We start from the raw sequence: 19,837 nt of genomic DNA, 5'->3' as shown, positions 1-19,837 counted from the left end.
GGTCATGGGTCAATTTCCTTATTTTTCATTGGTAAAGTATTTTAGTCTTTGCATTTTTCCCCTTTCTAATTGGTTATTTTATGCTTTTGTTGTTCACCAATTATGTTATGCCAAAAGTTTCTGCCGAATTGGATGGCACAGTGGCTAGCACTGCTGCCTCACAGCGCCAAGGGCCCGTATTCAATTTTGGTTCGGGTGACTGCCTGTGTGGAGTTTGCATGTTCTCCACGTGTCTGCATGTGTTTCCTCCGGGTGCTCCGGTTTCCTCCCACAGTCCAAAGATGTGCAGGTTAGGTTGATTGGCTATGCTAAATTGCCCCTTATTGCCAGCGGGATTAGCAGGGTAAATACATGGCTTTAGGGGGATAGAGCCTGGGTGGGATTGTTGCTGGTGCAGGCTTGATGGGCTGAATGGCCTCTTTCTGCACTGCAGGGATTCTATGATCAATTATACGTTGTCAAAAATAGATTAACATAGACACATTTGTGGGCAGATGGCAAACATGCTTAAAAATAAAAATGATCACAAAACAGATAAAAGATTCACAAAATAATCATAATCTGATTAATTGGACGGATCTCCCCCCCACCTCCCCCAGGGAGTTTGCAGCTCCGCAGTCTACACCCAGCCACCACATCTAAATGAATCCTTCCAGCCCCCCATAAGGCTCCCACTGGGGCCTGCCCCTTGGCACTATTATGTTGACATGAGCATGGTGCCAACCTGGCAGTGCCAACTTGCACTAAGGGGCTGAGCCAGAGAGCAGTGCTAGGGGGCCTTTCTAGGCAACTTCCCGATCATGTCCCTCTCCTCTGGAGGCTTTACTTACCTTTACACCCCCCCGGGGGGGGGGGGGTGGGACCTTACGACTAGGTGAACCTGTTGTAAGTGGCGCCATCGTGCCATCATGCTGGTGCCCGCTGAATATCTGGTAAGGGGTGAGGTCCTGGAGGGAGTGCTCGCTAATGACATGCTAATATATTAAAATTAGCATTCTGCCATTCCGCGGCATGTTTCATGCTTCTCCACTGACGAGGGGCCAGTAAGATCGGAACTCGGACACTCGCCGACGTGAAACGCGCTCTCTGGATTTTGAGCACACGCTGCCATCCCCAAAGAATATACAGAGGGATATAGACAAGTTAGGTGAGTGGGCAAAATAAGTGGCCTTCTTCTGTATCGTAACCATTCTATGATTCAATATTACAAAGACAATAGCTGGTCTCTTAGTCTCTGTGGAGTTAGACATTTACAAGTGTGATCTGTTCACTGGGGAATTAATTCCCTCTTTCCGGCACCACTGAGTGGCTCAACTCTGCTAACTGCAAAGAGCCACATTCTCCCTTCTTGTGAAATGGGAGGGTAAAGTTCATATACAATTTATATATTCACACAAGGGGTATATGCTACATTGATTGGATGATATGAAGGCTGTGCCAGGAGCTCAAAGAACTGAAGAGTCAAACACAAATGCAAACCCCCTCCTCACAATCATCGCAACCCAATCCTCTCTGGGTTGAGTGAAGTGGACTCAATATGAGATAGGCTATTGGATTTTAAACACAACCAAAACAAAGGCAGGATCAACTTTTAGTGCTAAAGGTCCCAGGCAGACATTAAAAATCTTATGACATTGTATGAAAAAGAACATGAGAGTTCTCCTGGTTAGCATTCTTCCTTGAACTAACATGAAGCACTGATAGACTGGTCATTCATCTCATTGCTGTTTGTGACACCTTGGAGCGCACTGAATGTTTTTTGCAACATGTGATAAGGCAATATATAAAGCAAGTATTTCTCCTCATTTCAAACTGTGCTACCTTCTTTCTTTCTCAGTCTGGCTTTATAGAGCGTTATGCTAGGAAAGAAGAACCTGAACATACCATAATCCGAGGATGTTGTGGAGTGTTACTCCTGCTGGGTGCCATGTCACTGACTTACTACATTTACAGGAGAAGGCTATACTGATGGAATTGGCTGCAGCCCTTCTGAGACATTCACTATTGTTCTGTATTCTCTGCACAGCACAGCAGATCAACCTCAGTGGCCATCTATTACCAATCCAACTATTCCTGTCTGGCGTGAGCTATCCTAGCACAATGCACATGTACTCCCAGACAACATGGACACTTGATGGCTCACACCAAATACATAAATGTGATTCATTAATTGATTAAATTCTGTGCTTGACCCTTATAGGACTATTGAGATATTGGATAATTTAAATAAAAGCAAATTATTGCGGATGCTGGAATCTGAAACCAAAAGAGAAAATGCTGGAAAATCTCAGCAGGTCTGGCAGCATCTGTAAGGAGAGAAAAGTGCTGATGTTGCGAGTCCAGATGACCCTTTGTCAAAGCCCATATTTGGATAATTTAACCTCTGCTTTCTATCAGCCTTTCCACTTAACTAAATTGTGGGATAAGGATGTTTCTTACATTAAACAATGACTACAATTCAAAAGTAATTCTTTGGCTGAAGAGTGCTCTGAGGTCACAAAAAGAATGATACAATTGCATGTTTTTCTGTAGTAACTTGACTTAACAATAGAGAATTCACGCCAACTCATTATCTCAACCATTTCTTTGTGTAAGATTTTAGTGGTGTGAATTCCTATCTGTTCTTATGTAGATTGCAATGCTGTTGGGTTTGTAACAGATAAAAATGAATAAATGAACCTTGAGAATCTGATACAAGAACAGAAAATGTTGGAAATAGAGAGCTTCTGAAAAAATAAGGATGGGGTAATGTTTCAGTGATGGAGGATCCCAATAAAAAACATGAAGCTGTTTGATTTTATTTCAGATGTGGATCTGTTGTTTCCATAGCATTCTCTGCTTTAGCAACAGTTTCTGTGAATAAATAACATCATTTTTTCATTTGGTGTCAAGTCCTATCTTGTTCCAGCATTCCTATACTTTACCCCTTCAGGAGGAGAGGAGGAGTGAGGGAAATTGGATAAATGACAAATAATGTTCCAGGAAATAAATCCAACTGAGTTAGTCCCGCCACCCAGTGGACATGAAACATCATTACTAGTGATTCCTGCTGGGAAATCCACATACCTCTGAACATTAAGTTTACTTATTATTGTCACAAAGAGGCTTACAATTAACACTGCAATGAAGTTACTGTGAAAATCCCCTAGTCACCACAGTCTGGCGCCTGTCCGGGTACACCGAGGGAGAATTTAGCATGGCCAGTGCACCTAACCAGCGTGTCTTTTGGACTGTGGGAGGGAACCGGAGCACCCGGAGGAAACCCCACGCAGACACGTGGCGAACGTGCAAACTCCACACAGTGACCCAAGCTGGGAATCAAACCAGATCCCTGGCGCTGTGAGGCAGCAGGGCTAACCACTGTGCCACCCTCATTATTAGGAGAATACAAAACTTTTAACACATTTGTTCTGATACTGGTCCTGATTCTCTGGAGAATCCAGTTGGATTGCCCAACATCAATCTGCAGAAAACTGAGACATAAAGACACAGGATGAAAAGTCTTACCAAAAAAAATTGCAGCGTTGGTTCCGGCACAAAAAATGAAGTGTTTCCCACCGATGCGCTGGTGTGATTTCAGACTGATTCTTATGTCTCATCAGCAATAATTGTATGCTCACAAGAATCACCCCACTCCTGGGGAGTGTTCCCTCTGATTCGCCAGCCATGCAACAACTTAACCACTGCAATCACTGGGGAGCTCTGTATAAATGGTTCCGCAGCACTTGTTCCAGAATGTCTGCAGGGGATGGCCACCAAGAAGTCCTCACCATGCTTTTCGGAGGGAGCCCTGACCAGACTGCTGGATGGAGTGGAGCAGAGGCAGGGCACACTCTACCCCCACTCTACCAGAACGAGTTCTGATATTAAAGAAATGGAGCTTGTTTAATTGTTTTCTACAGGTCTTTATCATTGTTCCTGCTTGAAGCAGCGGGGTTCAAATGAGTCTCCTAGGATCCTGCGGCATGTTTCACACTACTCTGCCACAAGGGGACTGGAAGATGGGAACTTGAAAACTCGCCAGCACGAATTGTGCTTTCCTGAGTGTTGCCGGACTTTGAGCATGTGCCACCATTCCCGCAGGTGCTGAGAGCAGGCTCAAAACCGCCCCTCACATACTGAGTTCCCACAGAATGGAACAAAAATCAGTCCAAAGATGTGCGGGTTAGGTTGATTGGCCAGGTTAAAAATTGCCCCTTAGAATCCTAAGATGCGTAAGTGAGAGGAATTAGCGGGTAAATATGTGGGGGTAGGGCCTGGGTGGGATTGTGGTCGGTGCAGACTCGATGGGCCGAATGGCCTCCTTCTGCACTGTAGGGTTTCTATGATTTACAAGGCTGCCAAATTCTTGAATGCGCCGAGTTGCATTCACACGAGTCCCAAGGTCAGTGCACTGGACAGCCTCTAGACTCAGATTAAGTGATCTCTCCTAATTTGTGGATTTTGATACTGACCATCCACACAGCATCTGACCTGACAGCATCACAACTAGTGATAGTAGGTGGATCGGCAATGCTAAATTGCCCCTTAGTGTCCCAGGATGTGTCGGTTAGGGGATTAGGAGTAAATGCGCAGGGTCACAGGCATATGGCCTGCATAGGATGCTCTGTGGGAGAATCGGTGCAGTTCGATGGGCTGAATGGCCTCCTTCTGCATTGCAGTGATTCTATGATTCTAATTCTGTCTGCATCTGATCTCCACACATAGATTTCCAGCAGGATCCACCATATAGTCCTCGGGTGTGGGAATAATCAGATTTTCTCTCTTAATTCAGACTCTTGAGGTCAAGTGTAGCACCAGTACTCAGTTGAGACCAGAGAGCAGTTCCTTACCCAATGCTGGTAAAGAAACTCTTGGGATACGCATCATATTCAACTCATCCCAGCTCATACCTTCACATGTTTGTTCCTGGAGTAATAACACTGACAATGCAGTTTTCTTCCTCTGACTATTTATTGACTGAAACACTTTCAATTAACTTTATACAGAATGTGACAGAAACAAACTGGAGATGATCACCAACAATTAATGGACCGGTTAACAGACAAAATCACTTTAAATCACTTACAGGTCTCATGTAACTGAGTTCACAATTTTCCCATCCAATTTTCTCCCTACCCTGAATGTACCAACCCTTGCCCAATTAAGTGTTTCATAGATTCAAGGCATCTTCCAGTGATCTCCCCATTTCCATTCTTCACACGGCGACCTAGACATTGAGTGCCAGCAGAGTATTTGACTCTGGGGAGAAATAAAACTCAGCCCAATCCCATCCCTCACCCAATGTCCACAGAGACTTTAAGCAGTGATCACTGATAGCAAACAATAGGATCTCTGGCGTATTTCTTTCATCCCTAGCTCAGGGGTGCTTACCCTAATTGTAACCCCCTAGCACCACCCCAACTGAGATCAGCAAATGCCACACAGACCAGGGGATCAAATCTGAGATCTTCCTGTCTCACAGAGCCTGATTTTCAGCTTTAAAAATTTACCATAAGAAATAAATTGGAATGTGCAGTCAAGTGTGTGTGTATGGCCCTTCCCCCACAGAAACATGTGCCCAGTTTACAAACCAGTGAGAGGGTTCCAGATGTTCGCTTGAGGAGAAATGCCCCCTTGGCATACTTACCTTCCTCATGTGACAATGAGGCAGTTGGAATCCCAATACATACACTTCCCACAATGTGTTTCTTTATACACACCACCAAAACCTGGTATTGAAGAGAAAGGTAGTTTCCCTGTCTGGCTGCCTGCAACCTTTACCTCTCACTCCAGGTTTCTAGCGTATACAGTCAGCAAATTAAAAACTAATTGAAAGGAGTTAAACCTCAGAACTGTCCCAAATGGCAGCATGTTCTTGAATGGTCCGAGTTCACTCTCCACTCAGCTGCTGTCTTTTTGGTGATCCAGGATTTGTGTGTCAGATACTCTCGATCGCTGCTGTACACTCTGCTGGGGTTGTCTTACTGTCCCCCTGTGATTGACTTCTGAGGAATCCTGTAAAACATAATTTACTGTTTAAATTTAATGTGGCAACAGTGGTTCAGTTGGCAGCATTCTGGCCTCCGAGTCACAAGGCTCTGGGTTCAAGTCCCACTCCATAGCAAGTTGTAATTCAAAGAATGACAGAGGAGTTATCGCCTGGTGTACCGGCCAATATTTATCCCTCAAATCAACAGCACAAAAACAGATTATTCGATCATCCTCACATTGCTATTGTGGGAGCTTGCTGTGGTACAAATTGCCCATCACATTTCCCACATTACCAGCAGTCACCACACTCCAAACATATTTGATTGTGCTTTGAGACATCCAGTTGCTATGAAAAGCACCATACAAATGCAAGTACTTCTTTCTTTATTAAAATTTGCTCCACCCCCCATCCTCCACTAAAGGTGCAGACTTCTGTTGGCATTCAGTGCCTCAGGAACCAGCTGCCCACCATTAACTTAGACTCACACTTAATGGGTGAGCTCGGACTCTACTGCCCAGGCATCCTTTCACAGGGTGAAATGTTTACGGATTAGGAAATTCGAAAAAACCAAGGTATATGTATCCAAACCTGGAAAAAGCATTCAACACCAGAAAAGAGTGCTAGCACAAATAAATGTTCTCGAGTGTGTAAGCATGAAAGGAAGTGTGCATATGTAGAGACGAATGTGGACATGGAGTTTGTGTGAAGACATTTGTGAACATGCAGAGGGTGCATCTCCATGTGGAGTTGAGTCTGCAAGCAGTGAGTGTTCAGCTGGTAATTGCACTGTTAACATTACTATTTTCTTTGGAAGCATGCGTGAATGTCATTACGAATTGAGATGCAAACAGAAATGCATCAACTTTTAAAAATTATTAAACCAAGTGATGGAAGAATGCAGAAAACAAGACAAGGAATTATGTAAGTGAGGAGGTTGGACCAAATGAATTCCTGGATGTTTTACACTGAATTAGCCCTTTGAACACAATGTTTCTGGCAATCAGCATCTGGAAGGGGTATTACCTCATGCTAAGGTATGGTCTGATCCAGTCACCTCTGATATTGAAGAAGGCAAGGAACTCGCTTACCTGTTGTCTACAGGCCTTTATCATTGTTCCTGCTTGAAGCAGACACAACATCTCTCCAACCAGCGATAAGAGAACGTGGAGCACATCCGCCCACGTCCCAACAGTCAGGGTCAAAATCAGCAGCCCACCCATCCTCACACCTACTGTCTGATAGATACTCTGCTCACTTGGATTCTGCTTCTGCTCCTCTGAAACATGACAAAAGAGATCAGTTGCAATGGCACCATCCAAACATTTAACATAAAAATGTCCCAAGCTGGTTCACGAATCCAGGGTACAAATTCACAAATCATTAGAAGTAGTAGTGCAGGTTGACAAAGTCACTGAACATCTTTGGATTGTGGGAGGAAACCAGAGCACCCGGAGGAAACCCACGCAGACATGGGGAGAACATGCAAACTCCACACAAACAGTCACCCAAGACTGGGATTGAATCCGGATCCCTGGTGCTGTGAAGCTGCAGTGCCAACTACTGTGCCACCCATAAGGGCAGATGACCAAAAGCTTGATTAAAGATGTGTTTTAAGTACTGTCTTACAGGAGGAAAGTGGTCAAAAGGCAGTGAGGTTTAGGGAGGGAATTTTAGAGTTTAGGGCCTTAGCAACTTAAGGTACAGCCACCAGGAGTGATTATGATCTGGGATGCCCAAGAGGCCAGAATTAGAGGAGCTGATATGTGACAGTTTGTTAAGTGGAGATATAGGGAGAGGCCAGGCCATGCAGGGACTTGCAAACATTGATGAGAATTTTTAAATCAAAATGATTTTAAAAAATAATGCCAGAAGTGGGATGCTACAAATAACAGGAAAGACTGAACAGGCTGAGCTCTTTTTCTCTAAAAAAGAAAAGTCTGATCAAGGTTTTGACGTGGTAAGCAGATGTCTCGACTTGGTGGGGAGGGGAAGAGGAAATGAGTTCAAAACTAAATAAATAACAACATGGTGTTATGTTGTTACAGATCACACTCAGGGAATCTGAGTTGCTGTTGGAACATGCACCTTTACATACAAGTTGCAGCCTGGAGTTATGGATAGTGAGGGTGGCAGCTCCAACTTGTTTCCATCACATGGCTGACCAGGAATTACTCCTGCTCTTACTGCTTGTTAATGGTGTGTGTTGGACATGAGGGAGGTGATGGTTAGTGGTATTGTCGCTGGATTGGTAACCCAGAGAACTAGGGTAATGCTCTGGGGACCCAGGTTCGAATCCTACTGCGGCAGAAGGTGAAATTTGAATTCAATAAAAATCTGGAATTAAAAGTCTAATGATGACCATGAAACCATTGTCGATTGTCGTAAAAACCCAGCTGGTTCACTTATGTCCTTTAGGGAAGGAAATCTGCCGTCCTTACCTGATCTGGCCCAAATGTGACTCCAAACCCACTACAAAGAGTGGCACAGTGGTTAGCACTGCTGCATCACAGCGCCATGGACCCGGGTTCGATTCCCGGCTTGGGTTGCTGTCTGTGTGGAGTCTGCATGTTCTCCCTGTGTCTGCGTGGGTTTTGCCCGGGTGCTCCAGGTTCCTCCCACAGACAAAAGATGTGTGGGTTAGGTGGATTGGCCATGATAAATTGCCCCTTAGTATCAGGGAGATTAGCAGGGTAAATATGCGGGGATACAGATAGATCCTGGATGGGATTGTGGTCAGTGCAGACTCGATGGGCTGAATGGCCTCCTTCCGCACTGTAGGGATTCTATAACAATGTGGTTGACTCTTAACTACCCTCAGGAATGGGCAATAAATGCTGGCCCAGCCAGTGACGCCCACGTCCCATGAACGAATAAAAAAATGTCATGAACATAACCTCCTTGACCGCTAAGCTCTTCTGACACAAAAGCAACACAGTGCCACCAAAACTGCTAGATACAGCATTGTCACTATTCAATCCAGTGAGGAACTGAGGAAAAATTTATATACCTAAAACCTGGTGAGAATGTAGAACTTTCTACTACCTTGGCTGTTGAGGCGAATAGCATTGGTGATTTAAGGGGATGCTGGATAAAAACATGAAGGGTATGTTAATAGGGCGAGAATAAGCAAGGTGGGAGGAGGCTTACATGGAGCATAAACACCAGTTGGGCCAAATGACCTGTTGTAAAATTCTTCACAATAAGGATAAAGGAAAGAAACACTGAATCAGAGACTAACACACAAAGGCTGGGTTGAAGAGTTTTATATAGTGGAGGGATGTGTATATTTAGGACTCAGGCAGCTGAAGACTCTGCTACCAATAGTCAGGTGAAGGAGGGATGGGTACACAGAGGAGCTGGGCAGCCTGCAGCTGCTTAGAACCTCACCATCACCTCTTATAACAAATTCCTGGTTCTTATCATTTCTTTCCATTGATGCAAAGACCATAATGCATTCCGCACTTGCCGCCCCCATAAACTCCTGCATTTCCAAGTTTCCACAGATTACAGATACTGCAGGGCCATACAACCCTGTACACAGGAGGACTTGGGGTGAACTAGGGAACCTTATGTAAAATGACCAGTTAACAAGAATAAAAACTGGCAGGATTTCTCCAAAAGGGAGGTCAAACAGTGAAACTTGCAGAGTTTTCACATTTTGTCCCAATTTCGTCTCCTGAGGACACTAACTCCTTCCTGGAGTACAGGTTCCACAGTTGCTGGCTACCATCCAATATTCTGTCCCTCCTTTACGGGCGTTCCTGGACAATGAATCTTGGAAGGACATTTTTCCATGGGAGTTTCACAGCAGACTTGATCCAACCACACCCCTCATCTGCACAATTTCCAGAAAGAATCACTGGACAGTGATCAAGCCTAGAACCTTGGCTGACTTTTTTCCTTAATGCTGAGATACTGAAGTTCCAACAGCTGCCCTGGTTTAGGTCAGTTAAATCAGCACAGACCATGTAAAGGAACTGGAAATGATTCTGGTCTGTACAGAAGTGTCACAGTTAGCCACTAGGGGTGTGGCCATGGGTGACCTTGGCTTTGCCCTTTCACTTCACAGCTATTAGAGGTAGCAGACTACTCCATCCTGCGCACTATCCTGTCAATTCTCACCTTGCATGTAAATCACCAGCAGGGTGTAGCAGATAGTCAGGGGTGTCCAGAATCTTATTGCCTCTGAGGTGGTGATGAAGTCTCTGTTAATGAGGAAGACGGCTGCCGCATCCGCCACGATGAACTCAACCGTCAAGGCATTGCACAGCAGTTTAGGAATCTGATGCCAGGTGGTCAGGAGGGATATGCACACCCCACAGTACCGCTCCTTGCTGTGTAATTCATACATTGTGTTGACGTGCTTTACCAGTTTCCGCACATACCACATGAGGAGGCCAGCGAGGCTGGTGCTTAGCATCAAGCTTAAAGTTGAGTGAGGTGCCCCCTCGTTCAGAAAGCTCAGGCTGGCCGTCATACCACATCCCACAGAAAACTGACAAAGCAGGAAGATCTGTTTCCTGGAGGATCCCTAAAAACCATTGGAAAGTTTAGTCTTACACTGTTCACATAGCAAATTAACTTTACAATTAAAAATAGTTATCTGTCAATTGGTACCCCAATAACTTTTAAAAAATTCATTCATGGGACATGGGCGTCGCTGGCCGGCCAGCATTTGTTGTCCATCCTTAGTTGCCCTTGAGAAGGTGGTGGTGAGCTGCTTTCTTGAATCGCTGCAGTCCACGTGCTGTGGGTTGACCCACAGTGCTGTTAGGAAGGGAATTTCAGGATTTTGACCCAAGTCAGGATGATGAGTAGCTTAGAGGGAAACTTGCAGGTGGCGGTGTTCCCACATATCTGCTGCCCTCTGGATGGAAGTGGTCATGGGTTTAAAGGGTGCTGTCTAAGGATCTTTGGCGAAATGCTGCAGTGCATCTTGTAGATAGTACACACTGTTGCTACTGAGCATCGGTGGTCGAGGGAGTGGATGTGGTGCCAATCAAGCAGACTGTTTTGTCCTGGATGGTGTCAAACTTCCTGAGTGTTGTTGCAGCCACACACATCCAGGCAAGTGAGGAGTATTCCATCACACTCCTGACTTGTGCTTTGTAGATGGTGGACAGGCTTTGGTAAGTCAGGAGGTGAGTTACTCGCTGCTGTATGCCTCTGACCTGCTCTTGTAGCTACTGTGTTTATGTGGCCAGTCCAGTTGAATTTCTGGTCAAATGGTAACCCCAAGGATGTTGACAGTGGGGGATTCAGTAAGGGCAACAATACCAACTGCTGTTCGCTATGTGCACATTTCTCTACTTGTGCTTCTGTACCTGCTTAGTTGCTTGCATTTAGCTGCCTGTAGTGGTACAGCTTTACGGTTTCCACACTGATTCTTATTTATGTCTAAGAAGGCTCCTCTCAGCTGCCCCCTTTCAAGGACTTAAAAGCCCATCTTCCTCAGCTCTTTCATGACTCAACCCTTAGGATTGTTCTCCTACAACTTTCAAATCTGCACCAACTCTCAGGTCTTGAATCTGACACTGCCCAAATGACTCAGTTGATAAGTGTACTAAGCCATACAGACCAGTAAGATCCCAGATCTGATGACTGCTCTGCACTACACAGCTTGGGCAACAACAGCTGTACAATTGGTCTAAACACATCTGGAACAGAATCCCAAGGCTACACACAGAGTCGTGCAAAAGACGCGGAGTAACAATCAGTGTACTCCTAATCCAGAATTCATCACATGCTCTGACCTCCCATTCCACTAAAGGACTCTCCTATATTTATGGCAATATCAATTTCCTAACATGACCTTCAAACCCTGAAATCTGGATGGGCAGAGATCCTTCTGGATGTTACACTGACTCTGTGTGTCACCCTGACAAAAGTAATAAAGACCACAGAAACTTACATGATTGTTGGAAAGCAGCATGGAAATGATTCGAAGGGAGAATTCCAGCACCACCAGAGAGGACACTCTGGATCCCACGATGGAGAATAGGATGGTCAGGGTGCATAAATGCAGGAAATCCAGAATTTGTCGCTGGGAATGCAATCTGGGAACTTTGGCTCCAACCCGGGCAGGTTCACTGAAACAATAAAATGGCAGACCTTCCTCATGACTGATTCAAAATATTTGTTTTTCCCCCAGTGTCTTCAGAGTACAGCAGCCTGAAGAGATCCTGGTTTTGTGTGCACTCCTCGTACCAGTTGCTGAGACCATCAGAGAATGCTTCTGGGATGACTCCCTCCAATTCTATTTTCCTGTCAGGTGGGATCAAGTCTGAATCTCATTACTCCCCACTCCTTCCCCTCCAATTACTGCAGGACACAACCATCGTGTGGATTTTCTCTCAGGAATGACTCAAAGCACTTTGCATACAATGAATTATTTCACAGGGGTAAATGTGGCAGCTGTTTCGCACACAGCAAGATCCCACAAACATCAATGAGATGGATGATAAATTTGACTGTTTTTCCCTGGCTTTGTGTGAGAAATAATAGAGTCACAGAATTCCTACAGTGCAGAAGGAGGCCATTTGGCCCATCGAGTCTGTACCGACCACAATCCCACCCAGGCGCTATTCCCATAACCCTTATTAACCTGCTAATCCCACTGACACTAGGGTCAATTTAGCATGGCCAATCAACCTAACCCGCACACCTTTGGACTGCGGGAGGAAACTGGAGCACCCGGAGGAAACCCACGCAGACATGGGGAGAAATTGCAAACTCCACACAGACAGTGATCCATGGCCGGAATTGAACCTGGGACCTTGGCACTGTGAGGCAGCAGTGTTAACCACTGTGCCGCCCTCATTGTTTGAACAGTGCCATGAGATCCTGAACACCCAGCTGAGATATTAGGTCAAGTAGGCAAGTTTTTGGTTTAACATCTCATCTGAACAAGGACAGCTTTAGAGAAATTGATCCTGAAGGTGGTAAAGGGAAGGTGAGGATTCAACAGCATGGAAGAAGGGATAGGGTGTAAAATATTGTACATTGATCTGTAGGAAGTTGTGAATCACCTTAGACGTAATATCGGGCAGACAACCAAACAGTACAGCTACAGATCTGGAGCCAATGATAATGGGAGAGAGGTAAAGCTGGGGGCATATATAGAAGAGGACTGTATGTTACTGAAAGGTAGCATGTAGACCATGATTAGGAAGACCCTTGCACATAACCTTGGAAGTGACTGAGCGATAGGAAGAAAACCTACTGAGGGAATATCGTGACTGTGTTGAGAAAGGTAGAAGGAGTGTAGCCTTAAGTGCCATGAAGGATCATAAGATATAGGAGCAGAATTAGACCATTCAGCCCATCGAGTCTGCTCCACCATTCAATCATGGCTGATAAGTTTCTCAACCCCATTCTCCCACCTTTTCCCTGTAACCTTTGATCCCCTTACCTACAAGTTCTTGACTGAATGAATTTGTGGAATGTCTAAAAGGTGGTTTTTTGGAGCAGCTTGTGACCAAGGAACAGGCAAATCTGGATTTGGTGATGTGTAATATGAGGCAGACTTGATTAGGGAACTTAAGGTGAAGGAACCCTTAGGGAGCAGTGACAATAATATGAAAGAATTTACCCTGCAGTTTGAGAGGGAGAAGCTGGAATCAGATGTAATGGTATTACAATTAAATAAAGGTAACTACAAAGACATGAGGGAGGAGCTGGCCAGAGTTGATTGGAAAGGGAGCCCTAGCAGGGAAGACAGTGGAACAGCAATGGCAGGAGGTTTTGGGAGTTATTCGGAAGGCACAACAGAAATTCATCCCAAGGAGGAAGAAATATGCTAAGGGGAAGACGAGGCATCCATGGCTGACGAAGGAAGTCAAGGACAGCATAAAAGCAAAAGAAAAAGCATACAAAGTGACGAGGATTAGTGGGAAGCCTTTAAAAGTGAACAGAGGACAACTAAAAAAGCAATAAAGGGGGGAGAAGATGAAATATGAGTGTAAACTAGCTAGTAATATAAAAGAAGACGGGAAGAGTTTTTTCCAATATATAAAAGGTAAGAGAGGCAAAAATAGACATTGGAGCACTGGAAAATGAGGCTGGAGAAGTAATAGGAAACAAAGAAATAGCAGATGAACTGAATAGTTACTTTGCATCAGTCTTCACGGTGGAAGACACCAGTGGGATGCCAGAGCTCCAGGAGAATCAGGGGAAACAGATGAATGTAGTGGCCATCACTAAGGAGAAGGTTCTGGGGAAACTGAAAGGTTTGAAGGTGGATAAATCGCTTGGACTAGATGAACTACACCCCAGGGTTCTGAAAGAGATAGCTGAGGAAATTGTAGAGGCATTGGTGGTGATCTTTCAGGAATCACTGCAGGCAGGGAGAGTCCCAGAGGACTGGAAAGTAGCTAATATAACACCACTGTTTAAGAAGGGAGGGAGGCAGCAGATGGGAAATTATAGGCCGGTTAGCCTGATTTCGGTCATTGGCAAGATTTTAGAGTCCATTGTTAAAAATGAGATCGCAGAGTACTTGGAAGTGCATGATAAAATAGGACTGAGTCAGCACCGTTTCGTCAATGGTTGGTCATGTCTGACAAATCTGTTAGAGTTTTTGAGGATGTAACAAGGAAGTTAGATAAAGGAGAACCAGTGGACGTGATTTATTTAATTTCCAAAAGGCCTTTGACAAGGTGTCACATAGGAGACTGTTAAATAAGTTAAGAGCCCATGGTGTTAAGGGTAAGATCCTGGCATGGATAGAGGATTGGCAGAAGGCAGAGAGTGGGGATAAAGGGGTCTTTTTCAGGATGGCAGCCAGTGATTAGTGGTGTGCCTCAGGGGTCAGTGCTGGGACCACAACTTTTCACAATATACATTAACGATTTGGAGGAAGGAACTGAAGGCACTGTTGCTAAGTTTGCAGATGATACGAAGATAGGTAGAGGATCAGGTAGCATTGAGGAAGCAGGAGGGCTGCAGAAGGACTTGGACAGGCTAGGAGAGTGGGCAAAGAAGTGGCAAATGGAATACAATGTGGAAAAATGTGAGGTTATGTACTTTGGAAGGAGGAATGGAGGCATAGACTATTTTCTAAATGGAAAAATGCTTAGGAAATCAGAAGCACAAAGGGACTTGGGAGTCCTTGTTCAAGATTCTCTTAAGATTAACGTGCAGGTTCAGTCGGCAATTAGGAAGACAAATGCAATGTTAGCATTCATGTCGAGAGGGCTAGAATACAAGAGCAGGGATGTACTTCTGAGGCTGATTAGCGCTCTGGTTAGACCCCATTTGGAGAATTGTGAGCAGTTTTGGGCCCTGTATCTAAGGAAGGATCTGCTGGCCTTGGAAAGGATCCATAGGAGGTTCACAAGAATGATCCCTGGAATGAAGAGCTTGTCATATGAGGAACGGTTGAGGACTCTGGGTCTGTACTCGTTGGAATTTAGAAGGATGAGGGGGGATCTGTGGAGGCCGGGTCATTGAGTGTCTTTAAGACAGAGATAGATAGGTTCTTGGTTAATAAGGGGATCAGGGGTTATGGGGAAAAGGCATGGGAATGGGGATGAGAAAAATATCAGCCATGATTGAATGGCGGAACAGACACGATGGGCCGAGTGGCCTAATTCTGCTCCTACGTCTTATGGATCAAAGGAGATTAGCCAATACCCTCCAAGGCTGCAAAGAAACTGAAGAGGGGGGGGGGGGGTGGTGGCGGGGGGAGTTGCAGTGAACTACAAACGGGATGTGAAGTGCTCATTTTTTTTTGTTTTCAAAATTGAAGTTAATGTGGGATTTTCTGGCCGCGCTTGTCCTGAAACCAGAAAATCTCTCCCGAGGTCAATGGACCTTTCCATTGTTCGCCCCTCGCCTGCTCCGATTCCCATAGCGGGTGGGACAGTAAAATTCACCTAATCTCAGCTGCAATGATACCTCTTTGTTCAAGTTAACAATTACATTATGTGTGACTGATTACCAAGAATTTAACAACAAAAACCTGCAGCCTTAAAGTGCCCTTAATCTAGTAAAATGTCCCATGTCACTTCACAGGGGATTAGGACAGGTCAAAGAGAGGTTTGAAGGAGTGGCTTGGAGTAGAAGAGAAAGGTGGAGAGATTTGTCACATTGAGGAGCGTGAGGTATTTCAGAGACTGTAACAATGTGGAGTGTGCGGTATATTAGGCTACAATACAGGCTGGAAGGCATATCTGGGAATATTACATTGAGGATGTGGTGTGCAGTGAAGTATGGTAGAGTATTCCATTTCAGAGTTACAAGATCAAAGTTGATGAGAAAAGCCAGTCAGCCCACTTTACCTCTTACTCAGTGGTCAGTGTATGTCACACGCCTGATTATGACACCCTTATGTATCTCACACTTCTCAAAAGTGCATGATGTCGGAGGGTGTTATCAAACTTAGTGAGGTGTATGGGATCTGTCAGTGTAGAGTGGTTATCAAGAATTGTTCTGCAGAGGGGTGAGGTATATTATGAAGGGTTATAGTGAGGGCGAGTATAAATACTATATTAACAAAAGAAATGAACAATTATTTGAATTACATTGCTATGGGTGGCACAGTGGTTAGCACTGCTGTCTCACAGCGCCAAGGACCTGGGTTCAATTCCCGGCTTGGGTCACTGTCTGTGCGGAGTCTGCACATTCTCCCCGTGTCTGCGTGGGTTTCTTCCAGGTGCTCGGTTTCCACCACAATAGGAAAGACATGCTGGTTAGGTGGATTGACCTGAGCAGGCACCTGACTGTGAAGACTAGGGGAATTTCACGGTAACTTCATTGCAGTGTTAACGTAAGCCTTACTTGTGATTAATAAATAAATTAACTTATATACTGATCCATAACAATACTTTTCAGTGTATCTCGGTACATGTGACAATAATAAATTAAATAATAACGGCGAGTTTCGAGGCGTTCGCCGTTACTAATGTGTAAACTTAGTGACAACTAGTGGCGAGGGAGACATTCTGCAACAATGGTCATTCAGGATCACTTACTCAGCTTCAGCTAGCCTCGAAAAAGCTGGATTTGTATTAAAGTCGAATTAAACTCGCTGCAGAAAGTCAAGAACTGGTATTTAACCAGTCTAAGTAGCCCTTTAACGATGTGATTACGGCTAATACAATGTAATCAGCCTCTGGGGGCTAGTCTCATTTAGTTGTCTCACATCACACTTGTCTGTGTCCCTCTCGGAGAATACCACGAGAAGATTTGGATTTAGGATAGGGAGGCCTTTGGGGAAACCGCCACTTAAAGAAAGTTCCCCCTCATTAAACTTACTTCAAATACTGGATATGGAGGTTAATCCGCAGCAAATGGTTGAGAATAGAGACAGCACAAGCCGCGATCACACCTATGAACAGAAAGTGGGCGATATTTTAAAAGGTGCTCAATTTATAGACTGGCCTCTCGCACTCCGGCCACCAACTCACCCTGCAGCAAGCTGTCTATGGGGTTCGAAGTCAGGGAAATCCACCCAAAGTTGGGGATCCACCGTCGGAGAAAGCCCCACATTTCTCGGCTCGGATCCGGCCTTTAGGGTTAAAGTCCAGCGGAGTCACACTCAACCCCAGCGGTTGATCTGACGACGGCTGTAGAGAGATGCCGGAAGAAGAGAGATTGAACACCGCAAATACCCCTCAAACATACATATATCACCTCCCCCCCCTCCCTCCCTCCCTCCCCCAAAAAACCCCTCAAATATCCTTTCACAGTCTGCAAGCAATCCCCAAAATCTCAAATATCTGTAAAAAAACAACCTTACAAACAGCCTAATAAGTGTATCCATACATATTATAAATGACTCCATTAAAAGCCCACATTAAGCAGTACCAATAATCCTGTAAATAACACTAACTCAAAGATACGTCTATGCCACCTAGCCTTGTTAATATCCCCAACTACCACTAGTATCTTCCAATTTCATTAGCTCTCTCAATAACGCCAGCCAATCCAGCCATTATAACCCAAACCTCTCCAATGCCATTCAATTGTCCGCAAATTCTCACTAACATCAATAAGCCACCCTATTTTCAAGAGCACCCATAATTGCCCTCCAAATTCCTGATATCACCACCCAATCACCCCAAAACCCATTACACAATCATTCAACTCTCCCCTAACCAAATCTTCCCCCACCTGGAATATAATCACTGTTTTAGATGAGCACTTGAAACACCATAGCATACAAGGCTACAGACCAATCTTTTTGGCACAAGGCTACAGACCAAGTGCTGGAAAATGGGATTAGTATAGATAGGTGCTTGATGGTCAGCACAGACACAATAAGCTGAAGGGCCTCTTTCTGTGCTGTAACACTCTATGACCAACCTTCTTTCATTCAAACTTTAACTTCTCAACCACTACGAATTCATTGTCTGGGTACAAGCAGATAGTCAGACACCCTGTCAACAACCTAAGGTTCCCCCATGATCACTTGGACAAAGTACAGTGGGGTACTCATCACCCACATTGGCAATTCCTTCAGGGTAGAAGGAAGATACCTCTCCTGTTGTAGATTTGTATGGGTGATGCGCATCAATTGGACACGAGGCACAAAGCTTCGGTAAAAGAAGGCTTTTATTAACTAACAATGGAACTATCAGAACTTTAACACACTATCCCAGACTGAAGAGGTCCCGCCCGAGCAGGGGGTCTTATACCTCTCCCAGGAGGCGGAGCCCGACTGGGATGTGCCACAACAGTTACAACCACAGGTGTATCAATCCCACCCTAGCCCAACAACAACATTAGAACAACCCAACAACAACATTAGAACAATCCCACAGTGGGAACCAACGATGGTTCACCACAATGGGTAGAGATTGTACTTGGCAATATGTGAAGGAAATGCCTAAACAGAGAGATTTGAGACTATTCTGAATTTGGTAGATAGCTCACTGAAACCAGCAGAACAATATGTAGCTAACTGGATATGGGCAGAAGGTGAAGAGTGGGCAATGTTGAGTCACGAAGAGAGAGGGCTTTTGAGATATTATTGAAGAATAACTTGAAGAAGGAAATAGATAAATTGTTCAGGATTGTCAAAATACTAAAATTGAAGACATAAGCATAAGCTTCGAGGAGTCTAAGCAGGTTGATTATATTGAATTATTTTATGCAAAGGGTGGTGAATGTATGGCACAAACTTGCTGGGGAGGCAGAAGTGGGTGAATATTTGAGAGAATGGGCATTAGAGGGATAGAGACTTTTGGGAATTGCCAACTGGGTGCCTGGTCCTACACTTTATATAATTAAATTTTAAATAAATTTGATTGAATATTTAGCCTGTTTAGTCACAGGGTAGTTTATAGGATTTTCTTCTATCATTCATAGAGCCATAGAAGTTTAGAGCATAGAAACAGGCCCTTCAGCCCAGCTTGTCCATGCCACCCAGTTTTTACCACTAAGCTAGTCCCAATTGCCTGCATTTGGCACATATCCCTCTATACCCATCTTACCCATGTAACTGTCTGAATGCTTTTTAAAAGATAACATTGTACCCACCCCCTGAATGAAAGAAATGCCCCTCTGGATCCTTTGTATCTCTCCCCTCTCACCTTAAACCTATGTCCTCTAGTTTTAGACTCCCCTACCTTTGGGAAAAGATGTTGACTATCTACCTTATTTATGCCCCTCATTCTTTTATAGACCTCTATAAGATTACCCCTAAGCCTCCTACGCTCCAGGGAAAAATAGTCTTAGTCTATCCAGCCTCCCCTTATAACTCAAACCATCAAATCCCGCGAGCATCCTAGTAAATCTTTTCTGCACTCTTTCTAGTTTAATATCATTTCCATAATAGTGTGACCAGAACTGTACACAGTATTCCAAGTGTGGCCTTACTAATGTCTTGTACAACTTCAACAAGATGTTCCACTCCTGTAT

The 19,837-nt window shown here is 44.6% G+C and overlaps 2 protein-coding genes across 4 annotated transcripts in view; one reads left to right on the top strand and one right to left on the bottom strand.

Annotated features, from left to right (window-relative positions):
• bcl2l16 (BCL2 like 16) overlaps positions 1–2,880 on the top strand; it is a 42,428-nt gene extending 39,548 nt beyond the window's left edge. For all 3 annotated transcript variants that reach the window (XM_078239014.1, XM_078239013.1, XM_078239012.1), the window contains one exon: positions 1,838–2,880. In XM_078239014.1, coding sequence (XP_078095140.1) covers positions 1,838–1,969 — 132 coding nt within the window. In that variant the 3' untranslated portion in view covers positions 1,970–2,880. The remainder of the gene's footprint in view (positions 1–1,837) is intronic.
• A 2,063-nt stretch (positions 2,881–4,943) lies between these two features.
• Positions 4,944–18,632, bottom strand: tmem82 (transmembrane protein 82). The gene is made up of 6 exons (XM_078239009.1): positions 17,383–18,632; positions 17,231–17,303; positions 11,886–12,063; positions 10,097–10,505; positions 7,063–7,250; positions 4,944–5,997 (listed from the first exon to the last, which is right to left on the bottom strand). The coding sequence occupies exons 1-6, from the start codon at positions 17,462–17,464 to the stop codon at positions 5,884–5,886; spliced, it is 1,044 nt and encodes a 347-aa protein (XP_078095135.1). The 5' UTR covers positions 17,465–18,632; the 3' UTR covers positions 4,944–5,883.
• Positions 18,633–19,837: the final 1,205 nt, after the last annotated feature.

Source organism: Mustelus asterias, chromosome 22 (assembly GCF_964213995.1).
Source record: "Mustelus asterias chromosome 22, sMusAst1.hap1.1, whole genome shotgun sequence".
Taxonomy (NCBI): domain Eukaryota; kingdom Metazoa; phylum Chordata; class Chondrichthyes; order Carcharhiniformes; family Triakidae; genus Mustelus; species Mustelus asterias.
This window is presented reverse-complemented; position numbering and strand designations above follow the sequence as displayed.